We start from the raw sequence: 20246 nt of genomic DNA on the forward strand, positions 1-20246 counted from the left end.
ACACTTTTGAATAATTAAAGTTTGCTTGCTATTCTTTGTTATAATTTCGAAATATTTGTATTTAAAACGTTAATCATAAAATCATGATATTTTATTATGAGTTGTATTGTTTCTTTAATATATTTTTTTTATATATAATATATTATTATTTTATTATGTTATATGATTTTGAAAATTTTATAATATGAATACACGTATTTAGCGCGTATACAAGTATGCGTGATATAGGTCTACGCGGAAATCGGGGAGCTTAAAATGATATCGGAATGCAAAATACCCAAAAGTTATTTATAAAATACTCTATCCATTTTCTCTCGACAGTGGCATGATTGACAAGTGTTATAAAAAATGTGGGTTTCGACAGCTCTATCATGTCATTCATGAGCAAACTGAGTATAAATCAAGTAAGAGCTGTCAAACAGACCAACTGCATAAAAGTATTGGCACACATCTAAAAAAAAACACCCGTTATATCATTACATAGTATAACTTATATATTTATTAAACAATTAATACCATTACATTTATGTACATATATTATAAACAATAAGTGACCGATTTAACATTAAAATACACCACGGTTGTAGAGCCATGGCAATAAGGCTTCGGCGTGTTTACGAAATCGGTCATTTCTAAACATAGACTTTTTAAATTCTTCGCCCTCAGGCGTATTACCCATTAAATTATTAACATCAGCAGCTTCCGACGGATCGACTAGCACAATCGACATATGGCCCATAAGCTCATATAGAGCTGAAATGCAAAAACAATGTATATTTAGTTTTATATTATGTCAAAACAATTTAAATTCTCAATTTCACTGTTCACGCACCCCACGCGGCGTACTTATGAAGCGCTATCTGGACATCCTTCAAGGTTGGTAATTTTTTTGCATATTTCAGCAGTTTCAAGCACTCAATCAAATTGTCATGATAGTACTTAATAAAGTAATCGAAGTGTTTCAACTTCACATCAAGACTGGTGGAAGATATGAGGAAGCAATACAAATCATTCACCGGTGAACCATAACGCGCACACTGAAAATCGACGAAATATGTTTCCTTAATTTTACCGAAAGCATCATATTGAAACATAATATTGTTGGCCCAGAAATCGCCATGATTTAAAACATTAAATTCATTCGAATCAATTTTCATTACTAAGCGGAAGTCATTGAAAAAGCTTCTACGATATTTTTCCTAACAACAAAAAAAGATTAATAAGTACTTGTACCCATAAGTTGTGTTTTATCTCGTGTGGTGTTTACCAAACTCTCCATATACAACTCACTGCCTTCATATAAGGGTACACTCTCATAGAACGCATTTGGCGCAGTTTTATCCAAATTTTCCAACGTGACAATGAGCTCTTCGCTGTAAATGCCAACAGTTACAATATCGGGATATTTTCCTTTGGTCTCAAAACGCACCGCTGTAGCGGCATGCCATTGTGCCAACTTCTTCAGTGTATTCATTGTGTGTTCCATGTCGAAACCCTTAAAGCGGTTGGCATTTTTGAAACCACGCGGACGTAAATCCTCCATGAGTATAACGCCGAATTCTGATGGCGTCTCTATATCATAATATTGTGGTGAAAACTTCACCTCAACACCCGCTTCACTATACATTTGCTCCAACTCCGGTATCACATCAATGTACATGCTGCGTTCCGTATCAAATATATTATGACTGGCAAATAGTTTTTGTATGGATTCGATGGGTAACTTTATCATATATGATACCTGCTTTGAATTACCATCTATAAAAATTTAAAAGAGTTTTTTCTTATATTTTTATATACATCCTTGAATATTTTTTTCACTTACACTCCAGCTCTACGTCAATACTCACTAAGCCCATTAGTGTGGCATAATTTTCGCCAGCAGCTTGTGCCGGTCGCACCTTGAAATTTTTAATGCACTTAAAATTTGGTATGTTTTTCTGCAGCAGTTCTACAAATAGGTCCGCTTTCAGCCAATCAGGGATTTGACGCGCAGCATTTGCCGCTTCATTAGCTCTTGGCTTACCGCCGTCTGGCGCTATTTTACGCGTATCCGTTTGTTGTTTACCATTCACCACACCTGCCGTAGACATCTTTTCACGTTGTCTTTCTTCACTCTTTTCACAAAACAACAAAATATTTTCTAACAAATTTGAACCGTTAGCAGAGTGTGATTTACCACGATCGGCGCACTTTTTAGAACTATTCGAAATAAGCTTTGCGTTAGCATTTATATAGCGTATTAATTGTGGGACTGCACTTCACGACCGCTGCATCTATTGCTCATACTGATCTATATACCATATGTTTATGCATAGATATAAAATGCTTGAAAATTTGGTAGAGCTTTGTGAACTGACATGTCGCTGCAGAAAAGTTCTCTCGAGAGCAACACACATTTGATTTGTTGATAGTAAGATTCTAAAATAATGCTCAAGAGAGCCTCATATATAATAAAAAATATAAAGACAAAAACAAGATTCAACACAAGCATGCACTTCCGAAATTTATACTGGTGTAAATTAGGATGGTCCTAAAAGGTAGTTATAATAATGTTTATGTTAGACTTCTTAACAATCGACCTCCGTTTATATTGCTGTAGTAAAAGATATTACTTAAATATTGGCTTATTCCAATGATCCTCCAATAATTTTATGCCATACTTACCGAAAGCTCTGCAAAATACCCATATACGGCTGTAATAGCTTCTTTGTTCGACGAAAAACGCTTTCCACGAAAGTTTTGTTTTAGGTTTCTGAAGAGGTAGTAGCCGCTGAGAGCCAAGTCTGGTGAATACGGTGGATGCTCGTACTTTAATTCGTTGAATTTTGTCATTGTTAAAACATCTTTTTTGTGCTGCAAACCAGGTCTTTTCTCAAGAATTTTTTCATCCAGCTAATCAAAAAGACTGCAATAATATTCAGAGTTGATTATTTTACCTTTCTGCAGATAATCAATCATCTAAATTCTATTTGCATCCCAAAAAACTGATGCCATAACCATCTTTGCTGGTCGTTGTGACTTCACCTGCTTTGGAGCTGAACAACCCGCTTCAGTCCACTGTAAACGTTCTTGTTTCAATGTAGGAACATGGTGGTAGATCCAGGTCTCATCCATAGTTACATAACAACGCAATAAATCGGTTTTATTTTTCTTAAAACGCCCCAAATTATGCTGAGAAATTTGTTTAAAAAATCCAGTTTTTTGTTGAATTGTTAACTTGTGCCGTACTAGCTTTACAAACAGCTTTTTCATATAAAACATGAAGTACTTATTCATCTGAGATGCCTATGGCATTGGCAATTTCACGCTTAGTCAAACTTGGATCTTCACTAACAATATTATGAACTTGCTCAATGATTTCTGGTGTGGTTGCGGTTTTTGTTTAAACCTTGTAACTTTGCATGAGTTCTCACATCACATATGCCAACTTGAGAAAAAAATTTGGTGGTAGTAGTGCTATTTCTTGGTGAGAGCAGGAACTTTACAAACAACCTGTAATGTATGTATATTTATGTATTGTCGTTTGAGCGGACCTCTTAGAATGTCCAGACCTCTATCGGTGCTATAATGATATGAAGTTTAGAAAACATTGTTGTTTTCAGAATAATTAAATATGAATCTTTTGAAACCAAACTAAAATCATAGTAATATAAAACACTTTTTTTACAGCTGCTACTTCGAAATAACAGGTAGTTAAAATAAAAGAAGGAGCTTTGAACTCTTTAGTAGCGTCTTTTTTTGGATTTCCTGAGATTTACATTTTTTATACCATCGGAAAGTAGAGATTTTAAGCTCACCAACTTACTTTGGTGTGAGAATTTTCAAAGGAAATTAGGGTACTATTCCGATATTAAGTCAAAATAAAGTGAAAAAATAAATATTTTAAATAAAAAAACTTGGTTATTTGAATTTTCATATACATTTTGAGGTTATGTGAAAAAGCTTTTACACCAAAGTTGTAGATATTTTTATTATATGCAACTTTGCTATTCAGCTTTTTTCCATAGGATTCATAGCTTTGGTGGAAATCATGATAAACTGTTTTTAACCTTAATAATTTAAAAACCCCACTCCGCTGCCGTCAGATCGCCCGTAAATTATTTTTCTTTGAATTTTGTTACTTAATCTTCCTTTTCTTTTTTCACTTTTTATCACTTGCAAAGGCTTCAGCACTGGCGAACTATTTGTTGACTAATGGTTCGAACGTGGCCTTGCAACCCACTCAAAAAAGAGTATACAATTAGAGGTGAATACTTAAGAAAGAGCTCATTTAAGTCAGAAATATATGAAATCTGAAATGGCTCGCAATGAATACTTATAAAAACATTGTTTTTTACCCAAATTTCACGAGAGCTATTGCGATTGGTATAGAACCTATTTCGATCGATATTCGTATATACTCGTTTATGAGAACTGTTATTGACGTCAGTCCTTTTTAGAGAAAACAATTAGGAAACCAATACTCTTTTTTATGAATAATTTACTCCGTTTATAAGATGGAATACCCGGTGGTGAAATTTTATAACAACAACTGTATCAAGTATTGGCAACAAGCGCAATGGCATTGCATTTTTATCGGTCAAATAATTGCGATAAGATTAAAATTTCAAACCCAAAGGCAAAATATAAATATTGGTAAATTACTTAACATCTTCGTGACAAAATTTTAGCACCACTTTAGAAAGTCTTTATTTACACATGTGACACGCGCCAAACTTTTTCATGTGCTGGTGTAGAAATGAACTGAATAGAAGGAACAAAAAAGCTTAGCTAATTTCACACCATTCATATGTATGTAAACTTCACTTCACTTTCAGCCTGGAATGAATGATTTTGCAAATTGTTTAGGAATTATTAAGACAAATACTGATTATCGAATCCTTTGAAATGAGTAGAAATCTGATGAAATTTAATGGCATTCTTAAATAGTGCAAAAAGCATGACTTTGCGATGGATCTTAGTAGATAGATAAGCAAAATAGTAGTATGTATTTATGAAAGTGAAAAAACAGGCGTGACTGAGCGCTTTTGGCTTATATAAACATCTTTATGTAATATACGATATAAGTCCAAGATTTTCTTGCTCTATCAAACTTTGCTTCGGCAACCGATTTTATTGTGTAAGTTTAAAATATTTATTATTTATAACAAATTTGATTTAAATCCAAAACAACCTTTTCATTTCCGACAAGAAAATTTTAAGAGAGCTCTAAACCGTTTGTATAAAATTTTACAAAAAAATTATTTTAGAATTAATATGATAAAACACTACGACTAAAGTATTGATTAATACAATATATGTTAGACGATCACGTACGTGTCTGTGTTCAAAAGATTTAGAATCGTAAGATCAAAATCATCACAAAGTCCGTGTGACAAAAACAGTGTTTAACGCTGTTATTATTATTTATTTTAGTTTGTGTTTTTCATATTCTCATAAAATTTATAAAGTACAATAGCTTCCTTCATTGAACCAAAAACAACTTTCACAATTGAAAATTAATTAAACTTAATTTCGTATGCATATATTTTTATTTCAATTAAAATTAAATATTTGCTATACGTGTATATTCTGGCTACATAAATTTCTATTAGGATCGACTTCTTGTAACCTATTTTATCACTAAAAGGCACCACGATTATAAAGCCAAGGAAGTAGCGTCTCAATGTGTTTCCGATAACGTGGATTTGTATACATCGCCTTTTTAAATGAAATGCCCTCTTCTGTATTGCTAATTAAATTGCTTATATCAGCTGCCTTAGTTGGATCGAGTAGCACGATGGACAAATGACTAGTAATTGTGTTCATGGCTGTGGAGAAAAAACAAAGAATATTATAGAGCTTTATTAAATACCATTTTATATTTCATTTTTTACTCACCAAAAGTGCCATATTTAAGTAAGGCTATATGGAGTTCCTTTACATTGGGTAATTTTTTGGGATATTTCAGTAATTTCAAGCACTCAATCAAATTATCATGATAGTATTTAATAAAATAATCGAAATGTTTTAACTTTATATCCAAGTTTGTTGACGACAGCAGCAAAGTATACAGATCATTTATCGGTGAACCATAACGCGTCAACTGAAAGTCGATGAAATATGTTTCCTTAAGTTTACCCGCGTCATCATGTTGGAACATAATGTTGTTGGCCCAAAAATCACCATGATTTAAAACGTTGAACTCATTTGGATCGATCTTCAACAGCGAACAAAATTCGTCAAAAAAGTTCTCACGGCTTCGTTGCTAAATAAAACAAAAAATTTTAATTCAAAAACAAGTAAGGAAGAGCTAAGTTCGGATGTAACCAAACATTTTATACTCTCGCAAAGTCAAATGGTATACTCGTTTGAGATTTCTTTGTGGATTGACCGGCTATAGGCACTGGGTTCCACATATTTAGTACTTAGGGGCTTGAACAGTTTTGGTTCGATTTAGACAATTTTTGGTCACAAGGTGGCATACTTTTTAACTCATTATTCACGCAAAGTTTTACCCAGATATAATCATTTTTGCTTGATATGCATAGTGGAAAGTGAAAGAATCAGATGGAATTGAAAATGGTGTTATATGGGAAATAGGGAAATATTATAAGCCATCTCAGAGATAAAATTTAATCTCTCTGGCGTGTTTAGTGCTTGGTTTATCGCGCTTTTAGTAGTTTTTAACAGTACCGTTATATGGGGAGTGGGCGGGCTTGTCACTCGATTTCACCCATTTTCACACCGTCAATAGAGGTTCTTCCAGTGAATTTTGTTATTACAGCATTAGCAGTTTAGGAGATATGCACATTAAACATATTAGGGGCAGGACCACGCCCACCTAAAAAAAAAATTTGACTGCAGATGCCCCTCCCTAATGTGTACCAACCGTCTCACGGTACCAAGAAACATGTGTACCAAGTTTCATGAAGATATCTCAATTTTTACTCAAGTTACAGCTTGCACGGACGGACGAACAGACGGACAGACAGTCACCCGGATTTCAACTCGTCTCTTCATCCTGATCATTTGTATATATATAACCCTATATCTAACTCGATTAGTTTTAGGTGATACAAACAACCGTTAGGTGAACAAAACTATTATATTCTGTAGCAACAAGTTGCGAGAGTATAAAAACACATTTTATAAATAAATTTAAAGCCTCGGTGCATACCAAACTATCGTAGTATTCTTCATGACCTTCATACGTGCGCACACATTCCATATACAATTCCCTCGAAGAGTTACTTATCTCTTGCATTATTTGTAAGAAGTCCTCTGTAAATATTCCATTAGCAACTATTTTCGGATATTGTCCCTTGGTTTCAACACGCACCGCTGAGGCGGCATGCCATTGTGCCAATTTTTTCAGTGTGCTCTTCGTGTGTTCCATGTCGAAACCTTCCAAACGGTTGACATTTTTGAAGCCATGCGGACGTAAATCCTCCATCAGTATAACGCCGAATTCGGATGGCGTCTCCAGTTCATAATATTTTGTTGTGAATTTCACTTCAACACCTGCATCACTATACATTTTCTCCATTTCCGGTATCACATCTTTATACATGACAATTTCTGTATCAAAAATATTATGACTATTCAATTTCTGCACCGTTTCAATGGGCAATTTGATCATATAAGAATAATTTTGTATTTTTCCATCTAAAATGCGAACAAGTAGAATTTTTTAATTGTAGGTACATGCACCCACAAGTAGTGCAATAAACTGATTTTTACTTGCCTTCAAGCTCTGCATCTAAATTCACCGAGGCCAAGAGTGTGGCGTAATTTTCGCCAACGCCTTCCGAGAGTTTGGCAGTGAAATTTTTAATACTCTTAAAATTCGGTAAGTTTTTCTGCAGCAGATTTACAAATAATTCCACTTTTAGCCATGGGGGAACTTGACGTTCAGCATTCGTTGCGCCATTGACTGCACCATCCTTATTAGTCGTTTCCGTTATGCTTTTAAACGTTACCGATTCGGCATTACCTTTTGTAGGCGCCACTGTTGTTGCTGACATCTTGCCTTTGTTAATTTATGCTATTTTTTATACTCAACTATTTTCACTTAATTTATCTATAGAGAGCTTTAAAGAATTCAATGTGTACGCAGCACGTCTAAACCGATCGCTGTATGGCGTATAACTATTCGAAAAGAGCTTTGCTTTAGCATTAATAACGTAAATTGTATGATGATGTTTCATAGTTGATTTAACCCTTTGTAGGTGTATGGATGTGTGTCATTCAGAAAGTTGGTTTTCGAAGAGCTTTTTTTTTTTTAATTAATTTATTTAAGAGACAAACTGACCAATTTAAACATTCCGATACTCAGTCATATGAACGACAAATTTTTGTACATATGTAGGTATTAAGATTTACTAGAATGACTTGCATATTCGTTGAACTCATAGAGTTCCTAAAGCGCGCTTTTGGCTCGAGAACACATCTGACAAATTCTCTCTTTTTCATTTAAATAGTTTGCACAACCTTTTTAAAAATTACAAAAATAAAATTTAGTGTATACAATTTTCTGATATTTTTTGGTCTCTTGGAATAAAAAAAAAGAAAAATTAAAGCTTTCCTATTATCACTGGTAATTTATGATATGCGAACTTGTTCCATAAGTGTGCCACAATTGTTTTTTGGAGTAATAGTATCATTGCTTATCTCTTCGATACACGTACATATGCATATAGTTTCCCATTCAAAATTGGGGAAAGCTCGGCATAAAGAGTTGTAAAATACTGGGACATATAGAAATAGTAGAGCATAATAAAATTAACTACTTGTTATTCGAAATTTATAATGGCTGTTTTACTGCATGTATGGACACAGATATCAAGTATTAAGTTTGAAGCCCCTCACAAATTTAGTATCAAAAACAAACAATCATTTTTCATTTACACTAACTATTAGTGAAATGCTAAGTCACCAAAGCTTTCGTTAGAATCAACAAGTTTCGAAATTTCGTTGAGCAGAGGAATTTTAGACAAAATTTTGAAAAATAAACAGACTGCTCGTCTGTCTGTATATACGCTAACTAATTCCTCCATTTTTGAGTTATTGATCTGAAGCTTTCTGGTTTTTATACCGATCTTCATAGATCTTGTATCCAGAATAGTGTAGAAATTATTATTTGAATATAAAAATATTTTGTCATGGTATAGTCAAGTTGAAATGAACTTTTAAAACCATATAATATTTACCTTATGGTTAACAGCCTCTAGTAAATTATTGCCATCAGTATAATATTTGTGTTCTCTTAGGCCTTAGACTTACTACGTGAAAAAAATCCAAATAACCTTAAAAGACAAACAATTTAATAGCATTGCCGACAAAACGATTTTTGTTTTTTTTTATTAAATGTGACCTTTGATCGTCGTGCATACATGCTAAAATAATATTTATATATGTAAATAGAAGTTTAATTGAGCATGTCATAATTAAGGTAGTCAAAACATTACAACAATAAATTTTTGCTAGTATTTAAATATATATTTAAGTAATTAGTGACAAACAAGCAGGTTTAGAAAATTCAAGATCATTAAACAGTGCTTTCAGCTTGTTACATCATTTAAGATACCTATTTACATTTGTAATTGTAAAAGTAAATCATAACAGTAATATCTTATTTGCTTGTTTGAACTTAGCTCGGGAAAAAGTTTGTTTAAAACAGGTGTTATCGAGATAAAAGTCAGTGCATTTTAGCTAATAAGGAAAGTTTAAAGAGAGAAACTTGCATTAGGCCAAATCCACAATTATCATAATTTTTTTCACCCAGAAATAAAGAAAGATTAACTAGAGGTCTAACTAAAAATATCGACACTATCACTGAGCAAAACAATTTTGTATTTCCAAGAATACATCACTTATGGTGTTCTGGCTAAACTAAAACTTCTAAAGATCGTTTCGTTGCTAGAGGATTATATTATTGGCTTTGTAAACGAGTTGCCTGTTTACGGCTAAAAAAAAAAACACACGAACAACCGAATAAGCGGTCGAATATAAGCCACTAAATATAGTCCTGAGTGAGCCAAAGCTATCACTTATACAGACTACATAAGCGTTACTCGTTCATTTATGTTTCATGCAATAGAACCAGCCTTTAAAGTATTGTCACCTTGACATTATCTCTATTAGGTAACTAATAATATCTAATATCAGTAGGTTGTTCTATATAATAAATTCTATAGCTTTTGTTATTACTAATTGTCTATTCAAAATATTTTAGTGTTAAAAAGCTATCAGTAAAGTTTTTTATTTTTATTTTATTTTTTCATTTGGAATCTAAGAGATTAATTGAATTTAATAGAAAAATGAAGAAAGACTTATATACCAGCCAATATTTTCTCTCGATATTTGTGCATTCAATTAAATTATTCACCAGTTATTCGTTTCAAAAATTAAGCAACTTGTATATAGTTATGAAATGGTGTATACTGTACTGAATATTTACGATTTCCTCAAACAATGATATATACAAGCAATCAAAGTAATTAGAGAACCAAAAATATATACAATATACGTAAATTATATTCAATATGGCATGGGTGCTGTTTTGAATACTATATTAGATTTACCATATTAACAGCAATACTAAAAGCAATAACAAATACAATAGTAATAATAATAATGTGTTTACTACGAAAAAAGTGATCATAAAAAACGCAATACAAATTTGTATTTATGATTACATCGTCATTAAACGATATTTTATTACACATACACATTGACTTAACGATCGGTACACGAGTGCAATGCAGGAAACGGAAAACCAAAATGTGTGTAGCGGCACTTGAAGCTGTTATTATTCGAATTTCGCTTTCATTCGACTTCTTTTTATTATTTTTTAAAATTATTTTGAATTTCAAGTGCCGCACACTGCATCAGTTTAGATCAAAGCAAAAAAGCATCGCATTAGTAATTTCTGATTCATCAATTAAACTTGCTAGTAGCGCATGACTAAGCAGAATTAAATATCTGCAATAAAACCGAAAGTGATAACAACGTAGAAAGCGTAAATTATAGTATTTGTGATATAAGTGCATTTAGTCGTATGACAAGGTGCTTAATATTATAGTATTTTACCGTCTAAAGTTTTCGTTAAGGCGATAGCAAGCAAGCATTTCATCTATAATGAATTTGTGTCGGTCAGAAAGTTGTGAATTTCGTTGCCTAAAGATAAACATATACCACTGCTCCAAGCTTTTGCCCTTTTAACTTTATATACAATTTGCACGTTTAGAGGGGGTTTTTCAACTGGAAGAGTTAGAGTTATATCCAAAAACTCTTTTTGATTACTCTTGACTGGTTATAAAACTGAGTCCGTTCCAAACAGAAACCCGAACATCTTAGTAAAAGAGCTACTATAATGGGTTCTATTGGGCTGTGTTATATGTGGTTTTATTTTAGTTATTTTTATTATTTATTTATCTATTTTAGATGCTCCCACATACGCATCAGAAGTTGCCAAAACATTTTCAAAGCAATATCAAATTTTTTCTGCATATTCTGTATATAACGTGTTCCTCATACAATGACCTATTTATTTGATAGCTAAATTAAAAATCCAGAAACGACCAACATTTTGGGTAAATTTCAACTTTCTTTAAAACGCCGCCATTTTTTCCTCAATAGTATTTTCGACTGTAGGCTATTATTCGGACAATCTTGTATCTATCGAGAGTTTTCTGTTTTTAGGTATTATCCACGAAGTAAATATTTTATTTATTTTTTCTTCAAAAATTTTACGGTGTATTCTTAAATTATGTGTATTAATATATACCCTTATATACCAGTAGATATGTCCTTTAGTCAATTATTAAAGATTTTTCTCAGTTATATGGAAGCTCCAGATATATGTTCTATTTCTATTACACTTCCTAAAGTTATTGACATTTCGAAAGTTTCTCGAGAATAAATCCCTCAGTTCCATTAGATTCATAGTAAAATTGCGTAGCGAAGTTCTTTGAACTTTTTTATCGTATTTCGTTACCATTCAAACGCTGACATAAAACATTTATTGTACCCACTTTTCGGTTTTGACGCAGGTGAAAAGAGTAAAGTATTCTTAAAATATTTGCTATCAATTTAGGTATAAACACGCTTCAGTGTATAAAGTTAAAAGTGCAAAAGCTTGGAGCAGTGGTATTTGTTTATTTTTAGGCAACGAAATTCACAACTTTCTGACCGACACAAATTCATTATTGATGAAATGCTTGCTTGCTATCGCCTTAACGAAAACTTTAGACTGTAAAATACTATAATGTTAAGCCTTGTCATACGACTAAATGCACTTATATCACAAATACTATAATTTACACTGCAGCTATAAAAATTGGTGGGGTGTGTTCAGATGGCCGAAGGTAATAGTGAGAATAATAAGAAAAATATTAATGAGAAAAACAGTAAAGAGCTCATTTTTAGCAATCCTTTAGTAATACTGATAGTAATATAATATATACGATTTTTAAAGTAGATAGAGCTGGTTTATTCCATACTTTATGATATGTCAAATTTTTGTTTAGCAACGGTAAACTGAAGTGTTACTGTTAACTAATATTTTCATATATTTTTATAAATTGGTGGTAAAATGATTATATGTCGTTAGCGATCTCTATTTCCGGTTTTTTAATTGATTTTAATAGTTGTTGATTAGTTTTAGAGCTTTTTTAAAACTAACTAATAGGTGTAAACTCGAATAAAGATATGTAAAAGAGAGCAAAATAATGTCAACTTTTAAACATAAACTAAGGTGTAAACTTTAGTTTTCTTTCAACTTGCCAAAGTTTTCCGCGTCAAGAGCGCTTTAACCAGATAATGTTAAATAAATTTATTTATATTTTTATAATAAATCTATTTATTAATATTCTCTGCTTCAACGTCATTCAAACAGTCTATAAAGTGGTTGAGCTGAAAAGCGCTAAGAAAATATGAAAAAAATTAAAAATACAGAAATAATAAACTTTTGCCAGCTTTTATGGGAGCTTTTGCTTACTATAAAATTATATGAGAATTACGTTTGACACATGAGTAACTTGTTCGGTGTTTAGCTAGCATTTGTTACGCCACTGGTCGAGACCGCAGTTGCTTTTCGGAGAGTAAGCTCGTGTATTTAACAAATGTGTCAATTGTTTTTGTGTAAATAAGTGTTAAAATTGCGTAAAAATATATAATAAAATGTTTATTAAAAATATTATCAAAAGCTTTTGTGATTGATTTTAATGTGTGCTTAGTGTGCTTTTACTTTTCAATAAAATGTAAGTGAACAAAGGAGTAAAGAACATAAACGAGATATTTGTACCATATGCTTAACAAAAGCAATGAATTGACAACAAAATATGATAATGATAATATATTGATTAATTTCTTGAAATGATTACGTTTGGTTATTGGTATTCTCAGACGTATTTGCTAGTCAACAACAAATAAAGAATACAAACAAATGGCGCAAGTTTTCAGAAAGTAAGAAAAAGAAAACAAATAACAGCCGGCTACGCGTGGCTACAACAATAGGTTTATACGCACATATGTATATAAATAGAGATATTAATATGTACACACATTAATAAAATTAAAAAATTCACTCCACGAATAGATAATAAAAAGTTGTATATAAATATATATATGTATATATAATATACGCTTTCAGCAGTCATATGTATTGTAGATAGAATAAATTGAGCTCCCACGAGGAGAGCATAACCACGTCAAAAAGCAAGTTTTGAGTATATATATTCCAGCACAATTTATCTCGTTGTTGCTCAGTTGGTATGATAACTATATGCTTTAGTGGTCTGATCTGAACAATTTTTTCGTAGATTGTAGCGTTACCTTAGACAATAATTCATGCCGAATTTCGTGCAAATATCTTATCAGATAAAAAAAATTTTCATACAAGAAATTGATTTTGATCGTTCAGTTTGACAGCTATGCTATGATATAGCAATTCGATGTCGACGGTTTGGACAAATGTGTAGCTTCTTTGGTACTAAAGAATGTGTGCACAATTTCAGATCGATATCTCAAAAATTTAAGGACTAGTTCGCATATTAAACTTTTCTCCAGCACATTGAGTTCTATCTGTCAACTAGATGTTACAAAAATACCCCAGACTTAGTGAAACATGGGAGTTATCATAGTAGAGATCACTTACAGAGACAGAAGACATAATTTAAAATCATATTTTCTTATAGCGGTCACTCCTAGGCAGTTAATTGCATAATTTCTTTCTTATATCTCTATCATCACCTTGGAGATGGTTTTAAATTTTTAGATGCTTCAATACTCTTTACAGAGATGTGAAATGATCCAACCAAACTGCCGGCAAAAGTATAGGTATAAAATATATATGTACATATGCATATCCATATATTTTAGACATACATATGTATATGGTAAGTGAGATGTATCCACGAAATTTGTTGCCTATGTGTGGCCTATATAGTATATAGGTACCTATACATTTACTCAGAATCAGGTGAAATCAAAAGTACTTAAAAAAAAGAGAAATTGCGAATAAACTCAATTCAGCGCTGGCTGATATGTCGCTCGTTTCCGCCTGAATTATGGCATTCCTTACTCTTTATTGTTTGTTTTAGATATCGTTGTTTGTAATCCACTTTCCACATACAAATATATGTATATACAACGATCACCTCCTCTTCTAACAGCTGACAATTGTCGCTCTGAGTGACATTCTCTTACATAGTCATACAAAACACACTCAACAAACGTCAAGTCATTAGGAAATAGTAAGCATATTATTTGACTGCAATAAAAACGCAACAACATGCGACTGCGAACATTTAGTATGCTGTCGGCTTTTCGCCAAACACTATTGCAACAAGTACAAAATACAAGTGTGACATCGCTTATACTACAACAATATCGTCTAAAGCATAGTGATATCAGTAAAATGGTTTCTCCGGCACCATTTACAAAAGATTTCTTCTTCCGTCAGGTGAGTGAAATATAAGAAAAAAATTCTTAAATTAAAATTATTCGTCAAAAATATTTTGGAACAGCTCTTCGATGAGGCTACCTGGACCTACACATACCTGCTGGCCGATTTGAATACCAGAGAGGCGGTGATTATTGATCCAGTACTGGAGAAGGCGAAACGTGATGCAAATCTAGTTAAGGAACTGGGTTTTACACTTAAATATGCCTGTGAGTATGAATTTGAGAAGTTTAAAAACAAAGCAATTTTTTTGCTCGGGGATGTTGTAGTTGTTGTTATCGCTAATGAATTTTTAATATGTAGGCAACGTAATTTTAGAGTTCTGTGATGAAATCCTCCACTCAAAATAGATTTCATAATTTAGTGGCGAAAATGTGCTGGTCACTCGCTGTGCTATGTACTTGTAGTTTAGAAGATGTGTGTAAAGTTATCATTTACAAATATTTACATACATTTAAACTGATCAACGAAAAAGTCTACATATTTCACTTATCAACAATGGGTAATAATTAAAGTGATTTGCGTGCTGTTTATTTTACTTGATACTTGCATAAACTGACAAAAGAGCGCTCAATTAGAGGAGATGTTATTAAATTGTGTTCAGACAAGGCAATTTTTGTTTCAGTAAATGGAAACTTTAAATAAATAAGGGCAAAATGTTGAGAATATTTCATTGTAGTGTATATTTTTTTGTTTTTCTAATGTTAAATATAATATTGGAGCGGAAGAGTAGAATAAAAATGAGCAAAAATATTTTCAAGACTGATGTAAACGAAACTTATAAGAATTAGAGAAAATAATAACAAATGTAGTGTTAGTAAAACGCCCAAAGCCCACGCCTCATCTTACTAAATCGGAAACTACATTGCGTTTTTATTATTACTAATAGTAATTGCAATCATTATCTCTTATTACCTGCATTTCCCGTAATGTCCTCAGAAAGAATACAATTAAAATTTATTTATTGCTTGAAAGAACCTGCCGTGATATTAAATGGAGGCTTCAGTGCACTTCTTTTTAATAGAATCAATACCCCGCAGTGTTCTGATAAATTCAGGAAATTTGATTCATCATTATGATTTTGCATTAAAACAGAATGAGCTCAGCGATTAAATAACACGTAGATAAACCACAGGCTCCATTACTATTTTGTTGAATTTTCCGTATCATTGCAATGTTCCCAGGAGTGTCCTTGTGTGCCTAGTCTTATTATTAGGAAAACAGAAAACCAGACTAGCGCTTCCAAAAACTACACTGCTCACACATGCAAGCAATGCCTATAGTTTTGGTCAGTAATAGCAATTTCGGAAATCGGAAATTCGGATAAATGACTGAAAGCATTTTAGAAAAACCGAAGCTTAAAATACATATCTCATAGGTCGAATAAGCAGAATTCTAGGTATGTTTGGAGTTAGACAGTGAGGGCTCAGCGTATTATAGAAGACTTAGAATAATTACAGTTTTAGTCTCAGTAATAAATTTATCGATTTAAAATATAACGTTTAAGGACATTTTCCTTTTTTTCGCATTTTGGAAGTTCTTAAAATTGTTTGTCATATTTACTCGTTTTTTATGGGTAGCTATAAATCTATTTATGAAAACATAATTTTTTTAAGAACTTATATCTGACAGTAAATTATGTTATTTTCTAACATTTTTAGGTTCAAGATATATCTTTACATATGTATATATATATATATATATATACACCATAGTATATGATTCATTATTTCGAACCATTAATTTCGAAAATTTGTTAATTACGGGAAAATTATTTTCAAATTTAATTTTACATGTCAAATTGAAATTGGCAGATCTATTATAATAAATTATATACATTAAAATACATATAATATTTAATTCATAAACCAATCAAACTCACGAAAGTACGAAAGTACGAAAGACTTCGTTAGGGAAATTATTTACAATTATTTAATGGGTAGTTAATGTTGAGTTAGGTATACCCCTTACCCCTTAGTAAGTAGTACAGTTGCTTTTGAAATGCAGTAATATATTCCTGAAGACACTTTGCAGTTTACATTATATGCATACATTCGATTTTAAAGATATACAAGGTAGCTTTAAATATAATATAACGCAAAATATTTGATTATAGGGTAGACTTCACCAATGGCAACTAAATGGTCAAACAGTAAACAAATTAGATATCAATCAATCAATATCCAAATACATATATATTTACACATCTAATATTCCCCTAAACAGTGAACACACACATGCATGCGGATCACATCACCGGCAGCGGTTGGCTCAAGCAACTGTTGCCCGGCAGCAAGTCGGTGATTGCCAAAGCGAGCGGTGCCAAAGCAGATATACACCTCAACGAAGGTGATCCCGTTACATTCGGACGTCATCGCATCGATACATTAGCGACACCGGGACACACCAATGGCTGTATGTCGTATGTGATACATGAACAGGGTTGCATTTTCACCGGCGATACAGTGCTGATACGCGGTTGTGGACGTACGGACTTCCAAGAAGGTGATGCTGGCCACCTGTATGATAATGTGCATAGTAAAATTTTTACACTGCCAGAGAATTTCCGCATCTATCCAGCACATGATTACAAGTGAGTAGAAAAACGTAATTTATTTGAAAAAAGTTCGATAATTTTTTTTTTTAACTTTTTCAGAGGCACAATGGAAAGCAGCGTGTGGGAGGAGAAAACCTATAATCCACGCTTGACCAAAACGAAAGAGGAATTTATTAATATTATGAATAACTTGAATTTGCCTTATCCCAAGAAAATCGGTACTTTGCATTTCTTTATTAATTTTGTAAAACAATTTTTGATATTTTTTTTGTATTTCTCAGATGTTTCCGTACCAGCAAATCGTGAATGTGGCGTCTATGATATTCCAAAGGAATAACTGTCTTGTTTCTGTTAAAAAACAAACTGTGTTTTATTCGCTGCTGAAAGGTGGTCCTACTTTTTTGTAAAGTGGAGAACCACCGAGTCGTGGTAGACTCAAATATCTGAAAAGCATTGCTGTTAGTAGACAGCAAGCTTTGTAAACGTTTCTTCAAAAATAAATACCTTTATATATATAAAATATTGTAAAATAATGCTTAAATATATTTTAATTCAAAAATTTTAATTATTGGCTATAATATGATAAACATTGATAATCTAGGAAAAATATCATTTCTGGTGTTTTGTGGAAAGTAGTTTTAAACGAAACATGAAGTTGATGAATGCTATATTGCTGCGACAAAGAGTATCGAAACATAAACAGTTGAAATATTTAGTCACTATCTTATTTTAATACTAAATATTTGCTTCAACAGTTATATGACTACCAGGAAATAAAGTGTGGTTTAACAAAAAAAATTTCAAAGATGGATTCCCGACTATGAATTTTCGGTTCTATACTTAAGGATATTCATCAAATATCATTAGACTCATTCCTCTTTTTGGACGAATCGTTGTGGCGTTGCTTGAATATTTATAATACATTCTTTACATTTTCGCACATTTTAGTTCAGAAAAATACTCCGAAAAGCTGATTTGAATACTTGGTTCAAAATCAAACAATTTTTCAAATTATAAAATACTTGTAAAATTATTACCTCAAACTAAAAAAATTAACTTCCAACATTTTGTTCACTTTCAGACAATTCTAAATCATCGTTCCAATAAATACAGTACACACAACGATAAAAAAAATGTCGACACGAAAATGTCCGATGCCGAGGCAAACCTTATTAATAGCGCACAAACGCAAGCCGCCACGACGGGTCGACGACGCAAAGTCTCCTCGTTGGGCGGCACACTTTCCGCGCGTTCGTGTCGCAGCGAAACGAAAGAGCTACGCTCGGCGCTGCAAGATCGCGAGGCTGTTATACAAAATCTACGCATACAATTGTGTTTGGGCAAATTGCCACGCCCTACTGGACCACCACTCGATGACAGCGAAAAGCCGGCAGCAGAGCAAAAACTACAGAGATTGAAAGCCGAAGCGGAGAATAAGAAAATCAAAATCAAGAATTTGAAAAGTGCGCTGGAGAAACTGGATATTACAGAGTAAGTTGAAGGAGTTTAATGAGAGCTATTAAAGTCAAAATGTATTACTTTTTACTAATTTAATACTTTTTCTTAATAACTTTACAGTAATATCGATATACGCATACGGCAGGCGGAATTGGAGTATGCACTGGGGCGTGAGGAATTGCAGATGCTATCGATTGTGGAGGAGGCGCGAGCTTTGCAAGCGCGCTTAGAGAAATCAAAGCCGGAATTACAAACCATTTATAAGTGAGTCAGAGATTTTCTGAACCGAGATAACAACAATTTACTAATATTTTTCAACTACCTGTAGCATTCTCAATTCCGGCGCCACGCTAAGCTTACACGCTGTGCATGCGACCACGGGACGCTGGGCCGCGCACACCAAGTCCGATCAGCCCGGTTTCTATGTCGAATGGGCGCTCGAAGGTGATGGACTCTACAAAGGTGATCGCATACTCGAGGTCAATGGCAAGATGATCGCCTGTCGCACCAAGGAAGAACTGCAGAAAGTCATCGGCAATTCAGGGAAATGTCAAATTGTGGTTCTGCGCAAGAAATGTGCGCCAATACCACAAAAACAGTTAGATCAGGAGAAACAGAACAATATGCGCCTACAGCATCGTATCTCCTATCTCGAGGAGCAAGTGCGTGAATTACAATCGGCGAAAGAGCAGCCACAACCGCAACAGCCACAAGCTATGCCACAAACACCACAAAACCAAACGACGGCGGCGCATATAAATAACGGTACGAATAGCCATGTGACTAGCATCAGCATATCGTCACCACCCTCGACACCGCCCGACAATAAACCGTTAATTTTCCAACGTGGCAACTATATTACAACACTAGTTGGTGGCAAACCAATTGAATTGATCGGTGAGAATAATACCCAAAATGCTTTGAGCAAAAGTAACTCTGTGGCGCATGTCACTAAAACACTGATCAAGGAGAATACACAACTGGATCTACATCAAGAGCGTACACCACGTGCATCCGCGCCATCGGCCTACACCTGCATGCCACCGAAATCCTTGTCCGCCTCCAAGATCTCGATCAACAGCGACTCTGCGTACATGCAACACACCCATTATCGACGCAGTGAGAAGGAGCGACATGCGCGCGAACGTGAGCGTGAGCGTTACGAGCGTTCGACAAGCAAGGCGAGCGCGTTACAGCATCGCGCGAATATGCATGCGCGCAGCGTGGAACATTTGAATCACTATAATGGGTATGTTCAGATTTTCAAATTCTCCAAATAAT

The 20246-nt window shown here is 33.4% G+C and overlaps 3 protein-coding genes across 8 annotated transcripts in view; 2 read left to right on the forward strand and 1 right to left on the reverse strand.

Annotated features, from left to right (window-relative positions):
• sprt (PDZ domain-containing protein sprite) overlaps positions 1–20246 on the forward strand; it is a 57459-nt gene that overhangs the window by 36352 nt on the left and 861 nt on the right. For 5 of the 6 annotated variants that reach the window (XM_036363474.2, XM_036363476.2, XM_036363473.2 and 2 more), the window contains 3 exons: positions 18589–18998; positions 19086–19229; positions 19294–20214. In XM_036363474.2, coding sequence (XP_036219367.2) covers positions 18589–18998; positions 19086–19229; positions 19294–20214 — 1475 coding nt within the window. Of the gene's footprint in view, positions 1–13109; positions 13248–18588; positions 18999–19085; positions 19230–19293; positions 20215–20246 lie in introns of those variants that run through there. The other variant, XM_036363478.2, reaches the window with a different exon arrangement.
• LOC106625140 (uncharacterized) lies at positions 536–8131 on the reverse strand. The gene is made up of 8 exons (XM_070107794.1): positions 7730–8131; positions 7163–7650; positions 5884–6250; positions 5627–5813; positions 1826–2259; positions 1268–1758; positions 833–1199; positions 536–753 (listed from the first exon to the last, which is right to left on the reverse strand). The coding sequence occupies exons 1-8, from the start codon at positions 8007–8009 to the stop codon at positions 566–568; spliced, it is 2802 nt and encodes a 933-aa protein (XP_069963895.1). The 5' UTR covers positions 8010–8131; the 3' UTR covers positions 536–565.
• On the forward strand, positions 14567–18072 carry LOC106625753 (persulfide dioxygenase ETHE1, mitochondrial). Its single transcript, XM_014245581.3, has 5 exons — positions 14567–14950; positions 15015–15159; positions 17177–17543; positions 17607–17725; positions 17789–18072. Exons 1-5 carry the CDS (start codon positions 14780–14782, stop codon positions 17842–17844), a joined length of 858 nt encoding a protein of 285 aa, XP_014101056.3. The 5' UTR covers positions 14567–14779; the 3' UTR covers positions 17845–18072.

Source organism: Bactrocera oleae, chromosome 4 (assembly GCF_042242935.1).
Source record: "Bactrocera oleae isolate idBacOlea1 chromosome 4, idBacOlea1, whole genome shotgun sequence".
Classification (NCBI taxonomy): domain Eukaryota; kingdom Metazoa; phylum Arthropoda; class Insecta; order Diptera; family Tephritidae; genus Bactrocera; species Bactrocera oleae.

Bases quoted from the DNA above. Each gene is read 5' to 3' on its own strand.
- LOC106625753 (XM_014245581.3), top strand. From the start codon at position 14,780: ATGCGACTGCGAACATTTAGTATGCTGTCGGCTTTTCGCCAAACACTA. The intron at 14,951-15,014 runs GTGAGTGAAATA...ATTTTGGAACAG, and splicing joins AAGATTTCTTCTTCCGTCAG to CTCTTCGATGAGGCTACCTG. The intron at 17,544-17,606 runs GTGAGTAGAAAA...TAACTTTTTCAG, and splicing joins TATCCAGCACATGATTACAA to AGGCACAATGGAAAGCAGCG.
- LOC106625140 (XM_070107794.1), bottom strand. From the start codon at position 8,009: ATGTCAGCAACAACAGTGGCGCCTACAAAAGGTAATGCCGAATCGGTA. The intron at 6,251-7,162 runs GTATGCACCGAG...TGTTTTATTTAG, and splicing joins AAGAATACTACGATAGTTTG to CAACGAAGCCGTGAGAACTT. The intron at 5,814-5,883 runs GTGAGTAAAAAA...TTTTCTCCACAG, and splicing joins ACTTAAATATGGCACTTTTG to CCATGAACACAATTACTAGT.